A 23,680-nucleotide genomic window follows, 5' to 3' on the forward strand; every position below is an offset into this window, starting at 1 on the left:
ATTTGAAAAGGGCCTGTAGGAAAACTTGCAGGAACCATTTTGAAGATTGCTGAGAACTTGGAAACATTTACTCTTTCCAACTTTGCTGCTGCTGTATTTAGTATTTAATTAACCCTCAGCAAAATTCTTAGAGGTCTTAGCTCAATAAATTTGGAGGTCTTACCTCAATACTCTGTGAAGCAGTATGCCTTTTAAGTATTGAATGTGTTAACATCTGTCTTCTGTATTTCCTCAATGCATATTATGCTGTGTGTTGGAAAGATGCAAAGAACTGGAGAGCTCTCAGTTAAGGTTTTTTGTTTTGTTTTTTTTAGAGGAGTTCAAACTGGAAAGAAATAGAAGGTAACTAGATTAGCATATCTTTTTGCAGATAGAGGGAGGGAAGAAATGAAAACTAGGTTCATGACTTCCTAGGGGAAAGTTTTTGGATAGCCCTGGTGCAGTGGTGGGCTCTGGTTCTTTGGTCCAGTGTCCGCCACACTAGTGCATGTGGTATTCTTGATTAGTTTTGCAGGAGAAAAAAAAAAAAAAAAAAAAAAAAGCCTGTTCTTTAGTGCCTTCTTAGCCCTGAGGACAAGTCCAGGGGAAGGGAAAGTGCTTTCGTAAATTTGATGGAGCGGTAGTATCCTCAGGTATCAAGAGAGGTGTTTGAAGGTCAGAGTCCAAGTCAATGTCGTGATAGAGAGCGGAGCCCACCAGTTGGGAGACGATGCCTTCATTACTCGCCACCAAGTTTGAGCTGTGCTACAGTGCAGAGGCCTGTGCTAGGGCTGCGTGCAGGGTCAAACATCTCTCTGCCTTCTTGTCCCATGCTGGCTGGCTATTAGGCCATTGTTTTCTAGGTCTGTATGCCAGCTGCAATCATGTTTTCATGTGCTGGCTTTTACACACAGGGATGTGTGCTGTCTTTAGGCTCTTTCCTGGTATTCTGAGGTGGCTTTTAAGTCATTGAGCTTCTTGAGTGGTGTGTGTCACATGCACGGGATGTTTAACTATTTAATGAAATACAATTTTATTTTGGAAACGGTGTGTTCCTTCTGAGACACCTGTCTGGTGGCGTGATAATCTTATTGTTAGGGGAATATTGACCTTTTTTTTGCCCTGTGCTCCATACAGAATTCAAGTAAACCAATGTGAGCTATGCATCTTTCCAAGAGGAGAAAAGGGAGCTGAGTCAGGTTAGGGAATAAAAGTTCAAATAAAGCTATGGGTGACTTTAACGCTTAAGTGTTTTTTTACTTAAAAAACTATTCTTTTCAAGTCTAAAAGTGTCTTTACTTTGAAGTGAGGTTTCTGTTTATGATGTAACTAGGAAGTATTATTTCAGTTGATGAATTTTCTTATAATGGGTGGAATTGTAAAAGCCATTGACCTTTTTTTGGCAAATGAAATAAAAAAAAACACTTTTATTCTTAATATGAGAAGCCAATTATTGTGTAATCAAGAAAAAAATTAACTAAAATCATTCAAGGCCTTAACTTACCTAATGAAAGCAGTATCAAACCCTACTCCCAGATTTATAGGATGATATTTCTTAGACTGAATTGTCTTTGAAATTGCCATTTAATCCTAAATTCTTTATAGTGGATTAGTTCTGTGTGTCTAGGTTTTTTTGTTTTTGTTTTTTGGTTTTTTTGATCCAGAGTAACTTTTGCAGAAGTTGTTAATAGGTAGGCATGTATTTGAGAAAAGAGTGTATCTGGGTAAATGAAAACAAATAGTGCAGTAAGGTTTGTTGTTTTGTTTTAACCGTAGGATAAAAACTTTATATAAGTTGTTGTAAAAAGTTTAGCTAAGGGTTTGGTTTAGGCGCTAATCTGACTTTACTGCTTCAGACTTATCAGTGTCCTTTAACAGTAACTACATGAATAAAAATAATTTCTGTCAAAAGTCCAAATTCTTAAATGCTGAAGTTGCAGGGCTTTTTGTTAAATTATGAAGAAGTTGGGTAGGGCTGAATTTGTTTTATTTTCAAATTGCGGTATGTTACTGTTTTATTTTTATGGTATAGGCTGCCGGAGCCAAATTAATTGCTGTTGTGGTGTAGAGGCATGTAGGAGTTTGAAGACTTTTATGGAGTTTGTGTTGTGCGGAATTGGAGTGATGAAGTACAGATAACAGGCCGCAGCTATGGCCACAAATTAGGCCTCTTTAATTTGATGCTGAAAGTATTGCATTGTAATTGCTCTTCTAGGATTACCATGTGGAAAGTTTGATGAATAAAAACAGATCTAAAATAGGAAAGCTAGAAATGTGTGCTGCTGCAAATGCTTATGGGGGCTTCATCCTTGTAAAATTAAGGTGACTGCTTTCCTAAATGAGAACAGTGCTCAGGAGCTTACTGTTTGTTAAGTGCCTTCACTGATTTTTGCATCTTAAACTTTCCTGGGCACCTGTAGGGTTCTTGGGCGTTTCTTTGATTTACAGCCAGCATTGGTTAAGAAGAGGGCAAGAGCTACGATCTCTTCCAGCACCCTCACCTCTGTAGGTTTGTTAGCTGAATTCCTGAGGGGGAATTCATCAAGTCTGGAGCTTTACCTGGAGCTGCAGGGTGTCTGCTCTGCTTCTGAATGTGCACAGCGGTAACCTAGACTGAGCTGAGCCAGTGCTGCCTCAGTCAGCTCCTTTGCTTGCACTGTGCCTGTGTCCGTTTGTGCCTGCGGTGAGTAGTTTTCAAGAGCTGATCTGGCAGAAAAGGTCTCTCTCCCTTCCCCTACTTAGTTTTCTGCCAGTTTACTTCCCTTACTGGCTCATCATGGAGCTGAAGTGTCAGAGTGGGCAGACTGCAGCAGCACAGCTTTATAGAGGCTTCATCTGTTGCAGAGCCTCATTCTAAATCTGCCTTATCTGAGCAACTGGTCGTAGTTGATGAGCATGAAAGAATATGAGGTAGTTGGTTTTTTTGTTTGTTTTTTTTTTTGTCTTGAGGTGACTGTTCAGATCATCTTTTACTCAACTTTAAAATAAAGCATTTGCGAAAATAGCAATATATGGCCAATGTTTAGAAAAAGGAGCCATCTACTCAGCTCCATTAAAGTTAATGAAGCTACCTCATTTTTATAAGAGCTAAGGATTAGTCCCAGTAGGTACAGGACTTCCCAGTGGAACTTTTAGAGATACTATTCAAAGTGGTGTTATACCTAGCCAAAGTTTTAAGTGGAAGTTGCATGTTTGTTTTCTAACTTTCCAAAGAGCAAGTTGAAACAGATGACAGAATGCGTGAATGAGCTAGTCCATGATGTGTGGTTTTGTGCATTTGTTTACATTTGTATGTAGCTGTGCATGTGCATTTAAATGCATGTATGTGCACTTATGTACAATATATTCTCATATGGCTTCTAAAAACACCTTCATAAAACCATATGAAGGCCTCCTGCGTCTGGGTGAGAGTTTATAAATCTCAGTCTAGGTGTCGTGATTCCATGGTTATGGGCTCAGATAAGTGACAGATAATACTTCATTGCGTTTTACTAGGACCACATCTGAAAAGAAACCAAATTGAATGTTTCTGCAGTAGAGCAGTGAAACTGCTCAAAAGCAGAACAAATCCTTGTATTTTAAAGCTTGTTCATTTAGTGTGCTCAATAGGTATATTATGCATCCAAGTCTGTAGGCCTTGCCTCAGGAAGGTACATAAGCCCTGATCCAACTGAAGTACCCTGCAAAGGCTCTCCTAAAGAGGATGGATGATGGGGAGGTAAACGCCATCTTATGAACTCTTGTTGGTTTGGTTAGCTTCAAAATATGGATAATGCTCTTGCCTTCTATAGAACTACCCTAATGCTGTGGGAATACTGATGCTTCTGGTATTTTGCACAGGGCAGTCATGCAGTAGTAGATCAGATCTAACTCACAAAGATAATTCTGTGAAGTGGTAGTTTTCCTCTGGCATATCTGAAATGTTGGAAAGGTTTGTGGTCTCCAATAGACATTTAGATGATGCCCAGAATTGTTGCCATCCAAGGAGTTTACTTTTGCACCTTTTGTTTTTTCCCTTGTAAGGAACACTTACAAAATGTAATCTCTTCCTTTTCCATTGGTTTCCTCTGCACCTTTATGTTGCCACATAATCAAATGACTGAGTTTTATTAGCAGAAATGCTCAAAAAAACCTAACAGGGGACTGCTAACTGTGTGGCAGATGATGTTGACTAGTCCCTTCTGAAGGCCCATCATCTGTGAAAACATGTTTTGCTGCCATTTGACCAAACAGTTTTATTTGCTCCAAATCCTCTGCAGCCTGCAGTCCTGTGTTGTTCAGGCCACTGCTGAGTGCACAGACAGTTCAAGAGGAAGAAAATGAGCAGTGGTGGACTAGTTAAAGTTGTTCACAGCTGTCTCATGTTTGCCAGGGTCCTATAAAGTTGGCTGGGGCAGTGAGTTCCCTGTCTAGGCTTGTAAAAACAAGGGACAGCTCTGGCCGTGCAAGGGCTGTATGTAAACTTTACTAATCTCTCAAACTCTGTGAAGTACATGGGCTGGGACCAAGAAGATACTGAGTAATAACAGGGGGAGACTGTGCAAGGTGCCCCCCTTTCTCTAAAGCTCTTGTTCAGGCGGCATATTTCTATCCTGACCTGCAACATCCTGTGCATTGTTCCAGTGCGAGGAGTTTCCTGAACGCGTGATGGAAAATGTGACACACTTTGTAATGTAGAGCAAATGTCTGCTGGAATGGGACTCAGTTAAAAGGATAATGCCCCTTTTTACACTGTGACTTTAATCCCGATTTACATTCCAGGGAAAGATTCTGTGGTGGGGACAGTGTTTGGACCATCAGGTGTCACAGTGTAAAGCACACAGTCATTCCTTGATTTGAGGACTTACATAGGCAGAACTCAGAATTGATAGTTTCTGACCTTTTCAAAGAACATATGCTTTTTTTTCTTGTTGTTGTTTTAATATCTTTCAAAGGCATTTGGCATTTTGTAGATTGACAGATGACCAACAGATCTCTATGTACAGTAGTAGAGGCTGTCACATTTAGGATGTAATATTTTGTTTTCTGCATCAGCCTGCTTTTGCAGCTTTCAAACTGGAATTCCCATATGGTCCTTCAAAATTATAAATACATGTTTTGGGGAGAGGAAGAAAGATTGATGGCTCTTCTAATACTTAGAAGAAACAATTTATCATGAAAGCCCTGTATTCCAACTCCTCTGTTCCAGATTACTTTAGCAATCTTGAAAAGCAAAAACATTAATAAATCAAAGTGGCTTAGAGATCAGGCACATGGTTTTATTTTAATAAGGGATAAATCTGAAGTCTTACTGAGTGTACATTGTTCAACGCTTGTTCTCTGAGGTATATGAATCAGCCCCTTCATTACTGATCTGTAAGCATTTCCTTTGGGGGCTACCGTGTATTTTCATTAGAAAATTCAGTGCAAGATAATGCTCTGTGTTTGGTGTTTATGATCACGTGCAAAGTTAATATTTAAAAAAACCCCAAAAAACAGAAGAAAACTCTTTTGTAAAGTTTTGACTTCAGAGTACATTTATTTTTGCTTGTTTGATTTAGTTCTGGCAGCAGTAAGGCAATTTGAGAAAAAGCATAGTAAGCCGACAAGCTTGAGAGAGAAGTATAATTTTCATGGTTATGCCTGTGCTGCAATGTGTATCTGGGGCACTTTTTTCCCCAGAGGATTCAGGGTAAAGTGTGCTTTGGGGACCGTTTGCTGAATGTGTGGGGAGAAAGATGGCAGGAAATTGTCTGTTTCTTTTTCTCGTTGCTAACGGTTACTGTTTGGGACAGGGTGCCCAGAAGAGGGTAAGGTCTGAACCTGGTGGAAAAGGAATCATAAATAAAAACTAAAAATTTTGAAACCCAGCCCACTCTTTCCATCCCTTCCCACCCCCACCCCTCCCATCTCCTTTGCTGCTGTACATACACATGTACTTACTCTTTGGCTTCTTCTTATCAAAATTGTTGCAAGAGGTTGCTGTATGAAGAAACCAGCTTTCCTTTTGAGCTTTTAACTTTCTTGAAAGCTATGGTAATTGGCTTCTGCAGAGCATAGGTTGTTTGAATTTGACATTTAAAAAAAAAACAACATGAAGAATTAAATATCAATGTGCACTTTTGAAATTCCCAATTTGCCAGTGAAGGTCTTGCTCCCATGTGCTTTAAAAGTCTCAGAAGTGCACAGAGATTGTCTGGGGGGAGATGAAATGTCCCTGTTGCATCTCAGCATCCTAAATAGTGCTAGGATGTGCCTCCAATAACTTTTTATACATAAGTCAATAATTAAAAAAAAAAAAAATTAAAAGCAGATCCAGGTCAAATCATACTTTAGATCTGATTAAATCTAAAGTGCTTGAAAGTAGCTTTCATTGGTATCACTACTAGCTTGGTCCTCTGTATAAAAACATAATATATTTTTGCAAACTTGAAAATGGAAATTTGGGAGGATGCAGCCTGACAGCAGAGACCTGCAGCCTGCCCACAGAGACCTGCAGCCTGCCCTTCCCACATATAAGCTAATAGCCATGCTGCATATGTCATTAAACAGGTAGCTACTCAAAGGGAAGATGTGTTGAGCAACTCCTAAACTTTGGCATGGTTGGGTTTCTTTTAACAGAAAGCAGCAATGCGTAATATGGTTAAACTTAGCTGGTGATGTGCAAAGTCACCTGGCCTTGTTCTTCCTTTTAAAAGAAGGTTGGTTAGTAAACCAGGCTAAATAGTGACAGAGTTAAGAAAGAACCTTTTAAAGGAGGCAGCTCCTCAGTTTACTGAGAATTGTTCAGATTTGCTAGAGATGAATGTGTTCCTTGCAAGAAGCTTTGAATATTTTTTTCCCATAAACTTACACCTTGACAATACTGAGATCCTTCATAGCTGTAGGATTTTTCACTTTACAGTTATGTGTCTTCAAAGCAAGAGACGTGTTTCCTGTCATATCTTTTTTTTTTTTTAAAACATCTGTATTTCCACTTCATCAGTAAAATGACTAAAAGCAAAAGGGTGGGGGAGATCAGCAGCCATGCACTAATTTCAGTGTGTAAAATTACAGAGATTATTTGGGGCTAGAAAGAGGTAAGGGTCACAGGACAGTAGTCTCTTCCTGTCATATGTACATGCTGAAAATAAGGCAGTTGCCAGGAATGACTGAACTGAAGAGCCAGATGACAGGCTATTTCTAAATTGAGGGCAGCTTAAGCTTTCAGGCCTCTAAAACTAAAGCATACAGTGTATTGCAAAAAGTTAAACGATTAAACGATGAAAGCCTAAATGGAAGGAAAAACATAGTAAAGGGATGAGCAATAGTTGTTCACTGGACTGTTTCCGAGTACTTGCATTTCGATTGGCTCCACAGGCATTTGCACGTGCCTCAGGGACTCTTAAGGTGAGGAAAAACAGCTTTTAGATGTAAAGAAAAATGGAAATGCTCCCTGTAGTATGCTCTGTGCACTTTCTCAGTTTTGCCTTAAATGAGTATGATGATGTTGCTTTTATTTTGCCTGGGAAATAGTCTCCCTTGCTAATTTGTTTTGAGGTATATCATCCACCCGCAAATATATATGTTGTTTTGTGCTGCGAGTGAAATTTATAATTTGGCAAAGTAAGAGAATTAGAAAGCATTGACCAATAAATTTATGCACAAAATGGTTTAGTTCTTTTGTCCCATCCCAAAGTCTGTAGCTGGTATTCTTGTGAGAAGCCCCGTCTGATGAATCTGTGCTCAAATGTTAAAAAGAGTACAGACTGTTTCTGACAGACTCCGAAGCTGTATCCTCCACTTTTACCTCTGTCTTTTAATGGCAGGTGTAGCATTCAAATTAAAGATGGTATCAATAAATAGGGAGACTAGCCAGTCTCTGCTTCTGGGACCTCAAGGGCTGTGTAGGTTAAAATACAGGAAGGATTCAGTAAGTGGTCTGCCCAAGCCCATGAATAAATAAACAGGCTGCCCATTGTGGGGGATCTGTCAGGCTAATTTAGATACATATCCCTGTGAATGCCTCCGCTGCTCTGAAGGAGTGTAATGCCCCATTTTATACTTGGGGGTTGGAGGCCAAGAAGGCCAAAGGGCAAGCATGTGGCCACACATAAAGCCTTTGAGCAAAAGAAAATTAAACACAAGTGTTCTTGGTCCCAAGCTTAATGTCCTAGTCTTTGGAGCAGACTTTTTGTTTGTTTAGCAATGTAATTGCTATGTGTGGTAGGGAGTTTAATCAGTGCTGTGGGAAAAAGAAACTTGGTAGATATGAGGTCTATTTGCTATTGCTTTTTCAGTTTATTATTTTTCTCTAGTGCATCTTGCACTGGGTGCTAATGAATTGGTAATATTGTTCCTTCAGTAACAGCAGGGATAAATAAGATTCTGCAGGCTTTGCATCCCAGGAGGTTTGTTTTGCAAATGCAAGAATATGTTTTTCTCTCATATTTAAATGGTGGCCGTAGGCTCTGTCCTGGGTCTTTCTGCAGCATATCAGACCTGTTGGCATACTGCCTGTTAGATTCTGCTCCTTCAGAATTCCCTTCAAGTCAGATCTTCTGCCTGATGTGGAGTTAATGTCATTTTTTCTATGCCTAGCCTGTCTTTTGGATAGCGGGTGAGACCAGCAAGGTAACAGGTGTGGCTGAAATCCATCTAATTCTTTACCAATATAAAGCCCAGTTAAAGAGCTTGTGGAAGTGTTGTGGTTAGTTGAATTTCCTCCAGAGTTTGGAGAATAGCACATGTGAAGAGGAAACCTTGAAAACATGTTTTCCTTCATTTCTCATGTACGCTGTCCTCTTAACTTTGGCATGCCTGGCTCAAGAAGAAGCAGCTGGGAGCTGTGTGTTGTGGAGAACATGTCTTTGTGAGCCCTAGATGCTGGAGCAATCTTCCAAACAAGGTAGAAGGAGGTCACATCCATCTGTGGGATCATTTGAAACTGGTAGACAGAAGGGTAAAATCTGTAATAGGAATAACACTCAGTCCTGGTCTTCAAAGAGGTGCAGTCCATTTACTTTAACAGGGCAAGCTGTTACGTGGCAGTTTTGGAAATGGGACATCTCTTTCCTCATCATACTCCTTACTCCAAATTAAAAGACACTTTCAATAGCCAGTGGCTAAAGTTCTGTGAACACAGCATGGAGACTGCAAAAGCAGTAACCTGGAGGGTCAGTGTGCTGGAGCAGAGCAGAAGAATGTGGACTGTTCTTTCAGCAGAGATGTGCAGAGTAGCTTTTTGGAAACACGTATGCTTTCACTGTATGACCTGTGAATATTGCTTAACGTAGCATAAAAAAGAGAAGGGGTTAAGGCTATCTATTTGCTGTTGTCCCCATGCTGCCAAACCTGTAAAACTGTGTTTTAAACTTTGTAGTAGTGTAGAAGTTCTTTACTGAAGGGTGGAAAGAGGACTCATTCTATTTTAAAGAGATTAATAGCTAAATCACATTTATTATTTGAACATTAGTGATCTTCTGATGTTAAATTACTACTGAAAGCAGGTGAAAAGTGCGACAGAGTTACTGTTTTGTGCTTGCTTTGTGTTGCCATTTCACAAAAATATACCCCCTTTCAGGTGGGTGTTAGTCTTTAGGAAGTTCAATATTGTCGTCTTCAGTGGATAACTTTATCTGAAAACACTTTAACTGTGTCAAACTGAACTAGACAGTTAATTGATCAGTGATTTTTCACCCTTCCCTCCCCCCCCAAAGCAACAGCAAATTTAATTTGGGAACACTGAAGTCAGAAAGCAAGAATGATAAACAGTGATTACTCTCACAGGGGACTTCATGAGGGGATGTTATTTTATAGTTCTGAAAATATGAACTGTAGCAATCATCAGAGTACTAAATATGTACTTGGATTTTATCCAAACACTTTAATCTTTTAATGTCTATTACAATTATAAAGGAGCTCATTGAGTTAATGAAACATACTGTAATGAACTGGTAATTGCATGTTTTTACCTCATTCTCCTCTCCTGAACTGTATCTCAGCTGCTCAGCTGTGTGCCATGAACTTTGGACAGGTGAAAAATCCTCTTCTTGGGCTCAGGGTTATTCCATGACAACTTGAGACAAGCAGGTTGCATTCCTGCTTTGCTCTCTGCCTCTACCCCTTCCTTATGGTAGTCCTGATGCTCAGGTGAGTGGTGAACTAGTTCAAGGAGTTGATCTGGCTGAAAATGAGACTTTGTCTTTGTTTTGTTGGGTTAGTTTTTGGACAGATCCATCTCTCTGAACCAGCCTGCCCCGCAGGTGCCAGTGCTGGTACTGGAGAGGAGGAAGCCAAGCATGGCACTGGAGAAACAGAGGCATGAGATCTGCTGTGGAAGAACCGGACCTTGAATGGCATAAGCCTGAGTTTTTTTGGAGAAGAAAGATTTCACTTCAGCAGACAACCTATGGATGATGGCCCTGTATATATTACAATATTTTTAACACAATATTTGTGAGGCTTCATTTCCCATTATATAGTAAGTTAGAAGCATACATGTTATTACACAGCAAAAGTGCTGTGTTCTTTATCTTGGTTGTGGCAGGCTCTCCTTGTCCTGTAATTGGCATTTATAAGTTCTTTACAGGTAAATTATTTGGCAATAACTCCTGGTGGGAATCAAGAGAGTATTTAAATATTTGGAGCAACCCTTTGTTTTTATGATAATACACAACAGCATTCACACAGCAAGCGCTGGTTCATCTTGAAGGGGTGTTTTGATACAAGTTGATTGATTTACAATAGCAATCAGTGACAATCAATGTTCTGGCTTCTGAGAAGGAAACTGCCATGAGTTGTCTTGCAGAATGATGTGTCTGGCACAGTTTAGTCCTCAGTGTGCAGACAGCGCTGGTTGCGTTGTCTGCATTCATGTATTGTGGGAAGGTTAAGCACTCGGTTTGTTGATTAGCCAGTTTGGAAACAGTGAGTGTTTTGCTCATTTGTGGCATAACTGTGCATGTTCCCAGAGACGCTGGAGCAGGAGCTTCAACCAGAGTGTGGAGACAGAGAAATACAGCTGTGCTGTCATCAGCTCTTGTCAGTGAGCATTAGCTGTAGAGATTTGGGGAATCTTAGAGAACATTTGTAATTATAGTTGCTAATAAGATAGAAATTATATATCTGGCAAAGCAGATCATGGATAGTATATGTGTAACTTTTTAATTGATGGTGACTTGTTATCTGAGCAATGAAGTAACCGTGTCTACTAATTTGGCCAGTTTTTTTCATGAGTCACATTCAAGATGATGATTCTGACCTCTTCTGTAAAGTATTTCCACTTTTTTCTGATAGTAAAACAGAAGACTGGTCAACAGCTCTTTTTGCATTTGAATTGGTGGCTTTTCTCCTCCCCCCCCCTTTTTTTTCCACAGCCCAGTGTATTAGCATAAATCAGACTCAGGAGTTCAAGTTCATATGGGGGTTGTAATTCAGGAGTGAACACATCACCTGTTCTGGTGTCCCTGCTAAAAGGGAGTAATCTCTTCAATATTGTCTGCTGCTTAAACAGCATGAGTCTCTAGATCTGATGACTCAAACCAGTCGATAGATGATGTGTTTGCATCATTCTTCCCTCCTTCCCTGTGCTGTGTGGATTTTTAATGTTGAATAAAGCACACAGTAAAACTGTGGGGCGACTACAAATTATATTGCGAGTACTTGGATGTGACGTATTAGATGGTAATACTAACATAATTTATATTACTTTACCAATCAGAAGTAGAGTTTCACCTTGGTCTTTTAAAAACTTAGTCCAAGTTATTAAGTCTGGGATCTTTTTTGAATAAGTGCTCTGGGATGCCACCTGGGAAGAGTGCAGAGAATATTGTTCCTAAGTTGTAACCAATAGCCATTTTAGTGTGTTTAGAAATTCTTTCTATGGCATAGAAGATGGCTTGCTACAAAATCAGCTCTCTTTGCTCGTAGTGTATACATTTGAGTATAGAAGAGGTGTGATGTTTGAACATGGTTTGGTAGGCTTCAGAAGTGTTCAGAGTCATTACCTCAGTGTATTCATGGTTTTGGATTGGAGACATAAGCAAGGGATAGCCCCCTATTAAAATGCCCAAATCTCCTGTTACCAAATGTCACGTTTAATGCAGCTTGTCAAATTGTTTACTCAGGGCACGACATCCCTTGAAATGGGTTAGGTGAACAGAGCATTGGCACTGGTGTTATCTTGTAGTCAAGTTATTTCTGCATAGTTTCTGGCATTCCCCCTACCCCCAACCCACACAAAACACCCTCTACAGGTATCCATCCAGTAGCTGGATGAACATGATGCTTGCTCTGTTGCTGTGCTTTTCAGAATCTTTTTGCCTGTATTTTACCTTACAGTAATCTTATGGTTAACCTTGCTCGATAATTGGGAGGATTGCTCAGGTACACACGGTCCTCCAGCACTTGTATGACAAATGGCAGCACTGAGAAGTTTGCCATCATTGAAAGGGAGGTGACACCTGACCAGGATATGCCTGGAACAGTGGCTCCAGGCCTGCAGGTGCACACACTGAGCAGGTACCCAACATAGCAGTGTAACAGTAGGAAGGATTGGCAGATGTACAATAGTTGTTTCTGGGATGTGACTGTATCCACATTTGCTTCGTTAGCATCTCTATATGTTTCCAGAATGGATTTAATACCGTGCATTAAAATGCCAGATGAGTCCCAACAACAAATGTTGTTTGGGGATGTAGTCTCTTTAGATCAAAATATATGAAGTTGTTCCACAAGTTTCAAGTATAGACAAGGTCATGGTATTAACTGTGTCATGTTGTTTTCTGTGTGGTCATTACTGTGCTTCCCATTTGCAGCCTTTTTGTTTTGCTAAATATCTTTTGGAGTGCAGACACTGGGAAGTCAGCAAATGTTAAGAGCAGCTTGCTCTTTCTGAATATGAGAGTGGTGCTACCAGCGGAGAGCTGTGGTTCCCCTAAGGGAGTAGAATTGGAGACTGAAAGGTGGTGAGATGAGTCAGGAGCATGTGTATGGTGGTGGCTTTTTATTTATTTGTTTATTTTTGTAATCATTGGTTGTTTTGATGCACTGATTTCAGTAGGCATAAGAGAAACTCAGCAGTACGGGTAGGAGCACCTCTGTACAGCTGCTTTCTGCTGCAAGATCATGACAGTCCCTCCCTTCCCCCCTTGTTTTTTTTTTTTTTTTTTTTTTTTTTAAGAGCAATGTCAGTGCCTGAAGGAAAAGGCTGGTGTCTTTAGAACTTTTGTGTCTTTATTAGGCTCGTAAATGGTAACTGGTCTTTCTTTTGTCTTTTCTTTTACTTCTCATGAGCGTGATGATGAGCATTTGCCTCTGCTTATTCACTGTAGGGTATCCATGTGTCTCTCTTCTCCACAGTACTTTTCTTTGCAGGGTGATTTCTTTAGAAAATAATTCTGTTTATTTCAACCTTAGACATCCTGTCTGTGTGCTGTCAGCTAACTCAGTTGTTTCCTTTATCATTCATGCATCTCTGTTGCCCTCTTTTCCTCCGTTCTGACTGCTAACTTCCTGACTGTACCATTAGTTCCTCTGTATGTGTTGTAGGCATCTATAGGGTAAAAAGTCCTCTTTCTTTTTCACATTGCTTCTTAATGTTGCTTCTGGCTTGAAGTTTAGAATTTTTCCCACCCTTGAGTTTATCCTCCTGTATATGTTACCTCCTTTGGGATACAGCCAATCATCCTTGTCTTGATTTGGCCTCTGCCGAAACGACGCAATGAAGTATTATCATCTTGAAGCTCTTCTGTGTGCTCTTTCTAACCCCATGGATTATCCAAATGCCAGGAAAATCCCAAGTGCTATAGCCAGATCGTGCTACTGCTGGAAAGGACTGTGACCTTTTGCAATTTCTTTTCTCTTAATTGAATACTATTCAAAACTGCCTTCCTGAGTTACAGAGCTCTTGATGAACTTTCACTTCCCTACCTACCTCTTTGACGCATTTGCAACCAGCCTCCAATCAACTTATTCCATTTCCAGTTACATTAGACCCCTTTGGAGTGTCCTTGGCTTAAGCATTAAAAAGTCTTTAAAAAAAAAATTGCATCTATCCTTTTATCAAGTCATCATATTTAACATTGCTTTTTTTTTAGTTTTTAATTTCACACTACCAATTTCCTTTTTTCTTTCTCCCCCCTGCCCCTCCCCCCAGGATAATTATCTTCAGTTGAATTTTAAGGGATATTTTTTGCTGCTTGTTTCACTTTAGAACAATCTGGACTAGAGACCAATGTCAAGATACAATCCCAAACTAAGCAGCAAGCCCTGATAAATTGTGAAAAGCTTAAGTGGACTGTAAAGTTTTATTTAAGTTAGTGTTTGATTCTATTTGCTTGCTTGATACCTGCTATGGCCTTTACATTGTGCTGAGCAGATATGTAACACCTTTGAAAATCATACTTTGTCAGGCCAAATGTAACTTATCTTTTTGACTGTCAAGTCTGAATCCTTTCTTTTTCTTGGAATAGTCTTTTGAATACTTGGGTGAGCAGTTAGGGAATTTTCTTGATTTTTAGTTTGAAGAGCTTGGATATTAATCTCTTTAGTAAATAGAGCATCTTTAGCTGAGTGAGCAGTATATGTTTGCTAATTGTCACAGAAGTTCAGATACCCTGAATAATCAAAACCAAGTTTTTAGTTCTCTATTTTCCAGATTATATATGTGTAACTAAAAGGTGCTTAGTAGAAGGAACAGTCTTCCAAGAAGCAATGGAATTCATCAAAAAGCTCAGAGAAAAGTTAAATAAGCACCTGAATTTTTCTGGTATTAAATATGTGCTTTAGAATCAAAACCAGGCGATCTGCTTGCTTGTATACCAAGTACATCCTGTTTTGTTTTCTTCCCCCTTTCCTTTTCAAGCACACTTTAAAGCTTTTTTTCCTCTCTGGTTTTGAACAGTGCTTGTTTTGAGAGTGGGCCTGTCAATGACAGTGAAACCCCAAACATATAAAAATGCTCCCCATGGAATGAAGCAACCAGAAGCCTGTGGAAAGGTAAAATACTTCTAGTAAGGGTGTGAAGAAAGGATATGGGTATGTGAAAATTGGGCAGGTGATAACCACACGAATAATTGCTCTCTTTCCAGTGTGGCATCACTCATGACAAATTCTCCTTCTTGTTTTGTATATTTCACATCCGTATTCCTAAAAACACCTCCAATACTACTGTTTTTGAGAGAGAAAGTGGTGTGTTTAAACCTAGAGGATCCCAGGCTCATTTTATCTTAACAGTAAGTGGTGTGTTCCTGAGCTAATTGTGCATTATTGATCAGATGCTGCAAGTTCAGCATCAAAGAAACATTGCCTGTAGGAAACTACTCTAAACTGTGGAAGTCTGTGGTGTAGGGTCAGGTCTCCGTGAAGGATAAGCTGCAGCGTGAGCAGCTCCTGAAAGGGGGTAGAAGTCCCTGGGTTGCCGCTTTCCTCAGGGAGAGGCCCCCTTTTCCCCTCATTTACTAGCATCCTCCTTTTATGGCTCCTGTAGAGCTTTACCTTATATTTGCAGCAAAACATCTGTGGATTTATTGCTGTGGGTCTGCTGTGCCTCTGTGATTTCTGTCTAGTTCAGGGGTGAATAACATCGAGCACATAACAAAGGGAAGAAGGCAGCGTGAAAGCCTTTTTATGTATACCAAGTTTGCATCCAGCCCCTGGCTTTTGCGCGTTGCTTTTTTCTTCTGTGCCAAAGACGGTAGAGCATATTTGCAGCTCCTCAGACTTGCCTGTTCAGTCATGGAGTTCAGAGCCCAAAATAACTCTCTTGGGGATACTAATCTAGTACTGGATTATCTTTCTAAAACTGTTAATCAGATGTGGTCCCCGAGGGACCTTTCAACTGAACTTGCCACTTAGTTTCTGTTTGCCGGGGCCTCTTGGAGCTCAGCAGAGGAGACTGATGAGGTTTGACAAGAGGCGCTTACGTAAGATCCTGGGAGGCAGCAAGGTCCTTCGCTCTAAACGGTGGGTCTTTGTGCAACCCATGTGCGGGCATGGTTCAGTTCCCCGCCGTTGGCCGCGTTATTTGCATGGCGCAGCGGCGAGTTGCCTTGCCCTGCCACTCTTTGTGCAGCTGCTTTGGCTGTGGCTGCCCTGGAGAAGGGCTGCAGGAAAGGCTTTCTGCGAGTGGGGAGGGCTGGAGCCCCGCTGGCTCCAGGTGATTCCTAGGGGCGCTGCATGGTAGCCAGGGAGCAGCAACGCATGCTGGGCTTTATTAAATGCTCAAACACACGTGTTGTTTGGTTGCTTTTTTTTTTAACCATTCACTTTCTGACTTTTCTGTTCGTGAAATGACCTGGCCTAGTGTTTGAACAGTACATTTCTCCTCCTCTGTAAAAGAAATGTGCTTTCGCAGGCTACTGTTTTTGTATAGGACTGTAACTTTTAGTCATACAATTCCTTGTACCCTCAATTTTTTCTTTTCTGTGGAGTAAATACTTTTTTTTTTTTTAATTATTTCTTAGAGATGCATTCTGGTAGCTATACATATTAGTTATTTAAGTGCTTTGAGATCCTTGTATGGAAAGTGCCAGTGGAACTGCAAAACAAACAAACAAAAAATTAAGTGTTCTACTGGGACAACTAATTCGTACACAAATTCCTGTTTTTTCATGTGCAATGCATAGATATTTACATATTTAAGGGGAAAATTAACTGTTTTACTGACTCATGTACTGAATTAATCTTGAGCAAGGTCAGTAATTTGGGAGCCTGAGAGGCTGTGTTGATGTATTTTTGCATTAAATTGGAGATTTTGATTTCCAACCTGAGAGTTAATTGCTCTGACATAGATCTTTGGAAGAAGCTGCATAGAGTGGTTGAAATGCAGGAATATACTGTATGTGGTATAACAATAACTTTCAGAATTTGCATCTCACCGGGCTAATCTCTCATAGTTTTGAAAACCATATTGATGCAAGAAAGTGTACTCAGGTGTGGCTTTTTCGTTGATTGTTTTTCTGGCAAGTTATAAAATAACGTGCTGCTGAGAATGGAAGTTGCTTAAATGTCCTCCAGGTTACTGCTGTATGCATGCATTAGGGAGAATAATAGTGGCCTTCCTTTTCCTCAGAGCCCTCCTTCACTTCATGCACTCGCACACACATCCTGTCAGAGTCTACCTTGAAAATAAACATTGTTAAAATGAGTAGTTGTTCTTGCATGTGGCTGCTTCTCAGGTCCCCCTAGGAGAGAAAAGAGCCACACTCAAGAAAACTGCGCAACTAGACCCTTTAGTGATGTCCATACCCTTTTTGCTGTTTGACTGTTGCCAGCACAACAAAGAGCAGTTGAACTTGATTCTAGTTCTTCTTGCGTGTCATGAGAATTACTTACTAAATTGGGAGCATTTCACACCAGGAACTATGCCTTCCTCTTTATATGGGGCACTGTCTTAACACACTGCATGCCATGGGAATAAATAGTAGTTAATTCATAATTGTCAGCCCTGTAGGTTGCAGAAGTTTCCTTGAGATCATAATTTGATGATGACAACTGAACATCTATTTTGGCCTAAAAAAGTATTATTTGTCAGCATAGCCGCATAGGTAGGATGGAATCCAGTTGTCTTAGATCCTGCATTCATAAAGGTAAAAGCCAGAAAAACAAGTCTGAGCATATTTGACTAGGATGTCCACCAAGAAGCAAAAAGACAGGAAAGTTGTTGTGAGAATCTTACATACGCTTCTCAGTATTCAGACTATGCTGTGATGTTTTTGAGTTGATCTTCTCCCAGTGGGAGAAGTTGATCTACATCCATTTATATTAGTTAAAGATCTGTCACTTTTCAGTCCTTTAAAACTGTATACATGCACATATATTAATAATTATAATTGTATAGGAGATCTTTCATGCGTGTGTGTGTGTATGTGTGTGTATATATAAATAATTTCATGTGACTTTTATCTTCTGAATTTTATGGCATAATTCTCTTGTACCATGCATTGGGATGCAAATGCTTATTTTCCCTAGCTGAATTTGATTAACTTCCAGTCAGCTTTTCCGAACTGTTTGTTTTTAAGCCATTTCTTTCTTCCTGCATGAGATTTTAAGATGGATCACAACTCACTAAAATAAAATGAGCGTTAATGCCCTTGTGTGTATGTGATAGTGGAAGTTTTCTGCAAATGTTTTGCTGTATGATGTGTTGCTTTATAGTCATGGCTAGTAATGGTGAATTGAAGTTTTTCTGGCATTCGTAGCCAGTTTTAGTTAGCTGAGCTCCTAGGGGAGATACTGGAGTGGGAGTTACCTTCCCTTTACCTCCCTTGACTGTATGGCTTTTTGTAGGCCTTCCTTCTCTCTTTTTCTATGTAGCACACAGATAATTCTTGTGGTGTTAATTTAAAAAAAAAAAAAGACAGACGTGGAAGGGTGGAAAAGTAAAGCAGTTGAAAATAAGAACTTACTCATCTGAAGCAAACCTAAACCAAGTCTGTCTGGGAGAAACTGCTGTTCCTTTTAGTTTATGGCCAGTAAACTCAGCCTCTAGTTCAGGCCACTGCCAGCTCCCCATGTTCCTCCTCCCAGCGGTTCTTGTCCTTGTCCAGGGCACTCAGGGAGAAGTCCATCAGCTGCATGCTGGGTTAGTCAGCTCGACTTAAGCATTGCAGTTCAATACCAAAAAGCCACCAAATGTGTGTGAAACTACTGAGCACTACTCGGCTGTGGAGGATGGTTCCTGCTGCAGAGGTGGGAAATACCCTCACTGTAAGTGTGGGAGCAAAACGGCAGAGGGAGGAAAGCCCAGGAGGGCCTGTAAACCACTCCCACACACGTGTGCTAAGGTCTCGGTTTCATTTTACTGTGAGATGGATTAACAGCTCGTTGCTGCCAGCAAGTCTTGCTTCTTCCCTCCTCTGCCAAGTTGTGCCACCCCTGGGAAGCCGTTAGACTTGAGTATGGCAGAAAACACAACAGAAAAACCTATTTTGCTGGGTTGGTGGGGCTGAGTTGGGTCGGTGTGCTGTGCAAGGCGGGGAGTGCCTGTGGGAGATGCAACTGGTGGGAGTGTGAGATGGTAGGGGAGGCATGGCAGAGCCTTTCATCTGCTCACCCTGTAATGGGAAACTGCAGCCAAAAGCAACTGTCTTAACCACCAGCAAGCCAGTTGCATGTCTTAGTTGTGTTTAATCCTGGTCTCTGTAATATCTACCAAGTGTTTCTATATGTGTACCAATGTAGAAAGTATCACTACATTTCTTAATCGTGTTATTGTGCCTTTGAAGGCATTTCCTGCAATCCGATTAAACGCATTGTCTTTTTCTACTGCCTTATACTTTGCTTTGTGGCGGTGCGTGAGGCTGTCAGCATCAGAATTGCCATTGTTGAAAATAATTTGCTGGAGTGTTAAAGTTCGTAAAATGCTTTGTCAGTATGTGTTCACAACGCTATGCAGAATATAACAGGGCTTGCAAACATGGAGGACTTGGCTTTTTCAGAAAAGACCAAAAGGCACAAACGGAAGAAGGAAAGGTAGATCCATATGTATGAAGGCTGGGCTAACACCCATTTATATGTAGTAGAACATGAGGGTACCAAATTTCTTGATAAAGGGATGGTTTCATGATTTTGCTCAGACTGATCTGAGTTCATGCTTCTGCTGCAATTGGAGATGAAGGGACCATAGTTAGACTGGGTTAAGCTGATCATGAAGCCACAACTGAGGATGGTCTGGGACTCCTTTTTTGTACTTGTTTGTGGCTTTTGAATGTCTGATATATTCTGTCTATTCATGTCTTTCCTTAGCCCTTTCAAAGGGTGTGTATGTGCAAGCGTGTGTCTGTCCATGCTTTCACCACTTCCTTCTCTTTTCTGCTGAGAAGTAGGGCTGCCCCTCTGGGGACTTCTACAGTTTCTTTCATTTTGGCACATGTGACAGTGCTTGGTTAGGTCTTGGCAGGACGCATGGGGAATGGGGTGGCCTAAATGGAGGACTTGGTGAAGTGAGCAGGGCCGTCAGTCTGCAGGAGGGTGCATGCGCTGCTGTGTCTGGGAATTGGAGAGCTTTGCTACTTCAGTAAGTGTCCTGCTGCCCCTAAGCTGAGAGGTGTGTGGGAGGTCAGTCTGCCTTTTTGAAAAATGTTGATTGTTACTGTGAGGTTACAAACTTCCATGACCCGAAAGACGCAGAACTTGAATTCTGCAAAACTTGAGGATTTGGCTCTTCTCCCCTTCCTTCCCTTCCCCAAAATTCACAGCCTGCACCATCTGACATGAGATCCTGGTGATACTAATGTTCTTGCAGAACTATGACACTTTATGTAGCTGTCTGGTTGCATCACTGTAAATGTATATTGTATCCTTGCCTATTCACGTCTGAGGTTTGCCATAAAAAAAGTATTTATGTATGGGTTTCTCTGAATCAGTTAGGTGAGGAAGTATGTGTATGTATATGTGGAAACTGCTGTGTGTTCTGCCTTCTTCCTGACATCCTGGTTGCTATAGTGCAGTGATCTATTTGTGAACACATAGAAGATCATTGCTATAGTTAAAAGAAACAGTGTTTCCTGGCCATAACTTCCTGGGCAATCTCTTCTTCTGGAGACCTGAGTGCAAGCTCTAGCTGATTCAGTCATGTTCCCTGGGACTCCAGGAGTGACACTGTAATAGGAGCTTTGTCCAGTTTGTTGCTTTTGCCCACCAGCATATTCAATAATACTTAAAAATAGTTTCTCTATTTAAATCTAATGCATGACTATTATTCACCGTACATTCCAGTGCTTCAGCCATCTTTCTAACAGACCGTCTAGCTGTGCAGTGTGTTGTGGCAGTGTGTCCTGTGTTTGCTTCTGGAATATGTGTGATTCTCATGCTCTTGCACATACACACACACACAGATATTCATGCACCTGCCCAGCCAGGCAAAAATACAGGAAATGAAACGGCAATGTTAGAGTTCGGTCTGAACTGCTGTATTTTTTTTTTCTTCTCCCTGCAGGTGTGAATGAGAGAGGCTCTCTGCAGTATTTAGTGTCCAGTTTTCCCGGCTCTGAAGAACAGCAGCGTCGCAATGCCCCCTCCTGCTGATATAGTGAAGGTGGCAATAGAATGGCCAGGTGCCTTCCCCAAGTTAATGGAAATCGATCAAGTAAGTGCCTGCGTGTGTGCTCCCTGTGTGCCTACCTATAAATAAGTTCTTCTTTGTGCCTGCATTTATGTTTACTTATATACCCATGCATGTTTCTGTGAGCATATATGCTGTAAAAAGTGGTTTTATGAAGGGTGTAACCTTCTTCCTCTGTTACTGTGTTGAATATTTTTGATGTGTTTAGCTGGGGGGGGAATTGCCTTTTTATTTTTTATTTTTTAAGCTGCTTAAATAAGGTATTTGCTGCTTGTGTGACCCATTTAACACTCCTGTGCCTTAGTTTGTTCAACTGTAAAAGTGTTACCTCTTGGTGGAAAGTCTTTTCAAATCTTTACAGCCAGTGCCTTTTGTTTGTAGTATGATAACTGAATGGCTGCAGCAAGCGCTGATTTTGGAACTTGAGCAGTGGTACGGTCTGGGAGCAGGGGAATTTTTGTTTTCCTTACAGATATATCTCATGGGTAGTCCTGTGCAGTTGGTTAGTTCTCATGCAATGGCCACATGGACAAGACGGATATGAGACAGTATGCAGAAGCTAACAAATACAGATTTATGGATTCAAAACTCCTTGTAGGAAATATATGGGAAGAAAACAGATTAAGTTATACAAGTGTCATGTTTTATGTTCTGGACTTCTCTGAGATTGTTTGTGGCATACACATTAATATTAAAAGCAACCTCTTTAATATTAAACAGCTTGCTCATAATATATTGAAATCTTACAACATGATACCTGTGTAGAATTATTATTATTTCAGTAAATACTATTTAGAGTGAAGGAAGCCTTGCAAGCACTTGATAATGCGCTTAGACCCTAATCCATCTGGGGACCGAGAACATTATAAAGTTCTATTGGAGAGGAGAAAATTTGAATTTATGCTGAAAACGTTTTACTGAAGTGGGATCCTAATTTCTTCATGCAGTGCATCACTTCTAGTTAATTCCACTGAGGCATATGCCTGTGTGAACTTTGGAGAAATAAGGGACCGGAGAATGGCTGGAATAACAGCAGATTGATTGTTAGGCACACAGAGCACTGAAAGCCCCTTTAGAAGAAAGGGTTGTTCCCAGTGTTTAACACTTTATGGATTGATTTACAGACCTGCTAAGCTTCTCTGTTTTCATTTGCTGAAATTTTTTAGTAAGCATATCTTTACAGATACAAATCTCTTGCCTTCTGGAGTGAAAAATGTTTTCCTTTTTTCTTCTTATTATATAACAAATAGTAGACATTGTGCACACTGTGTTCAGGGAAAGATGTATGTTAGTCATGATGAACAACAGCTCGTTGCTATCAAGAACAGTGAGGACAAAAATGAAAAAAATATTATTCAGCCTCTTTTCAAGCAGCAATAAAATAATACCAAAATGTTTGTGTTTTTAATTTACAAAAGGGCTTAAAGTAACTCTCCAGACAAAACTCATACCTTATCTAAAATATTACTTACTGCCATGGAACCTTGTTTTTACCTTTATGATACAAGATTTAGAGAGAACAAGGAAGATCAAGGTTGACTTATGTGGAGTAGAGCTCTTCAAATCCAGCCTGCAAGGGCCAACAAGTTGTCTGCAAGCTTCCCTGTGCCGTTTTGTGGGGAGGAGGAAGAGGGCAAATGCTTTTGAGGGGGAGAAGGCTAATGGCAGCCTTACCAGTGGTGTAGGGGGAAGTGAGGGATTGAAGGTTGGGAGCGTCATCCCTCCACTTTCTAAGATGGAAAGCACAGATGTGGTGACAAGAAATGAAGATGGCAAGGAAGCATCCCTTCTGAATAAGCATACACACAAACCTGCATGTTTGCCTAGGATGGGGATGGAAAAAGTGGGGGAATGAGCCTTGAGACTGTACAGGGTGATACATACTTATAAGTGTACAGCCCTGCTTTTGCTTCATTTAATGTTAACTCTTCCCCAATCTGTTTCCCTTAAAACATCTATTTAGTTGAAGAGCTCTAGTGGAGGAGATGATTCATACCTCACATAGCTTGCTCTCTATGAGATGATAAAGGGGAGGAAGGAAAAGGGAGGCAGAGAAGTGAAATGTCTTGCCCACTGATCAAACACTGCAGGCAAAGAGCACAGTGCCTATCTTCCAGGTGGGATCTGCTCATTCAAGCACCATCTGACATGTATTTCAGAAAACCCTAAAAACTCTGACTTACCCTTTTCTTCCCTCTCTGATCACTTACTAACAAGATAAGCAATATTTAAAAGAACAGCATTGTATGATTATTTAAAACAACAACAAACCTCATTGTAGTATACCGTAAGTTCTTTATCTTTCAATGTACCTAGGCCGTTCCAAATATTGAACTAAAAATTCCATGTAAAGGATTAGAGGAAAACTGATTTTTTTAGGTTGTCTGTTGTATATGCTTGGTGGCATTTATCTGTTTGCATTTGCACAGTAACCCATTTCACCTGCTGTGTATATGCATATTTTGCTTAGCAATGAAAAGAAGAAAATACTCTTAAAACAAGGAAATGTCACTGTAAAGCCACAGCAATTGACAATGGTGTATTGAAAGGTGTTGAGCCTGGAAATAGTTGGAAAGTATTTTTTCCATCAAATGTTAGTAAACTTTGCATTGAAAACTTTCTGTTCAAGCACATGATTTCATACAACCTGAACTTCATGAGGTACAAAGCTTTTCT

General features: G+C 40.4%; 1 protein-coding gene across 2 annotated transcripts in view; it reads left to right on the forward strand.

The window, feature by feature from the left end:
• ELMO1 (engulfment and cell motility 1) overlaps positions 1–23,680 on the forward strand; it is a 327,195-nt gene that overhangs the window by 29,262 nt on the left and 274,253 nt on the right. For both annotated transcript variants that reach the window (XM_067291248.1, XM_067291249.1), the window contains exon 3: positions 20,879–21,028. In XM_067291248.1, coding sequence (XP_067147349.1) covers positions 20,951–21,028 — 78 coding nt within the window. In that variant the 5' untranslated portion in view covers positions 20,879–20,950. The remainder of the gene's footprint in view (positions 1–20,878; positions 21,029–23,680) is intronic.

This window comes from Apteryx mantelli, chromosome 2 (assembly GCF_036417845.1).
Source record: "Apteryx mantelli isolate bAptMan1 chromosome 2, bAptMan1.hap1, whole genome shotgun sequence".
NCBI lineage: Eukaryota > Metazoa > Chordata > Aves > Apterygiformes > Apterygidae > Apteryx > Apteryx mantelli.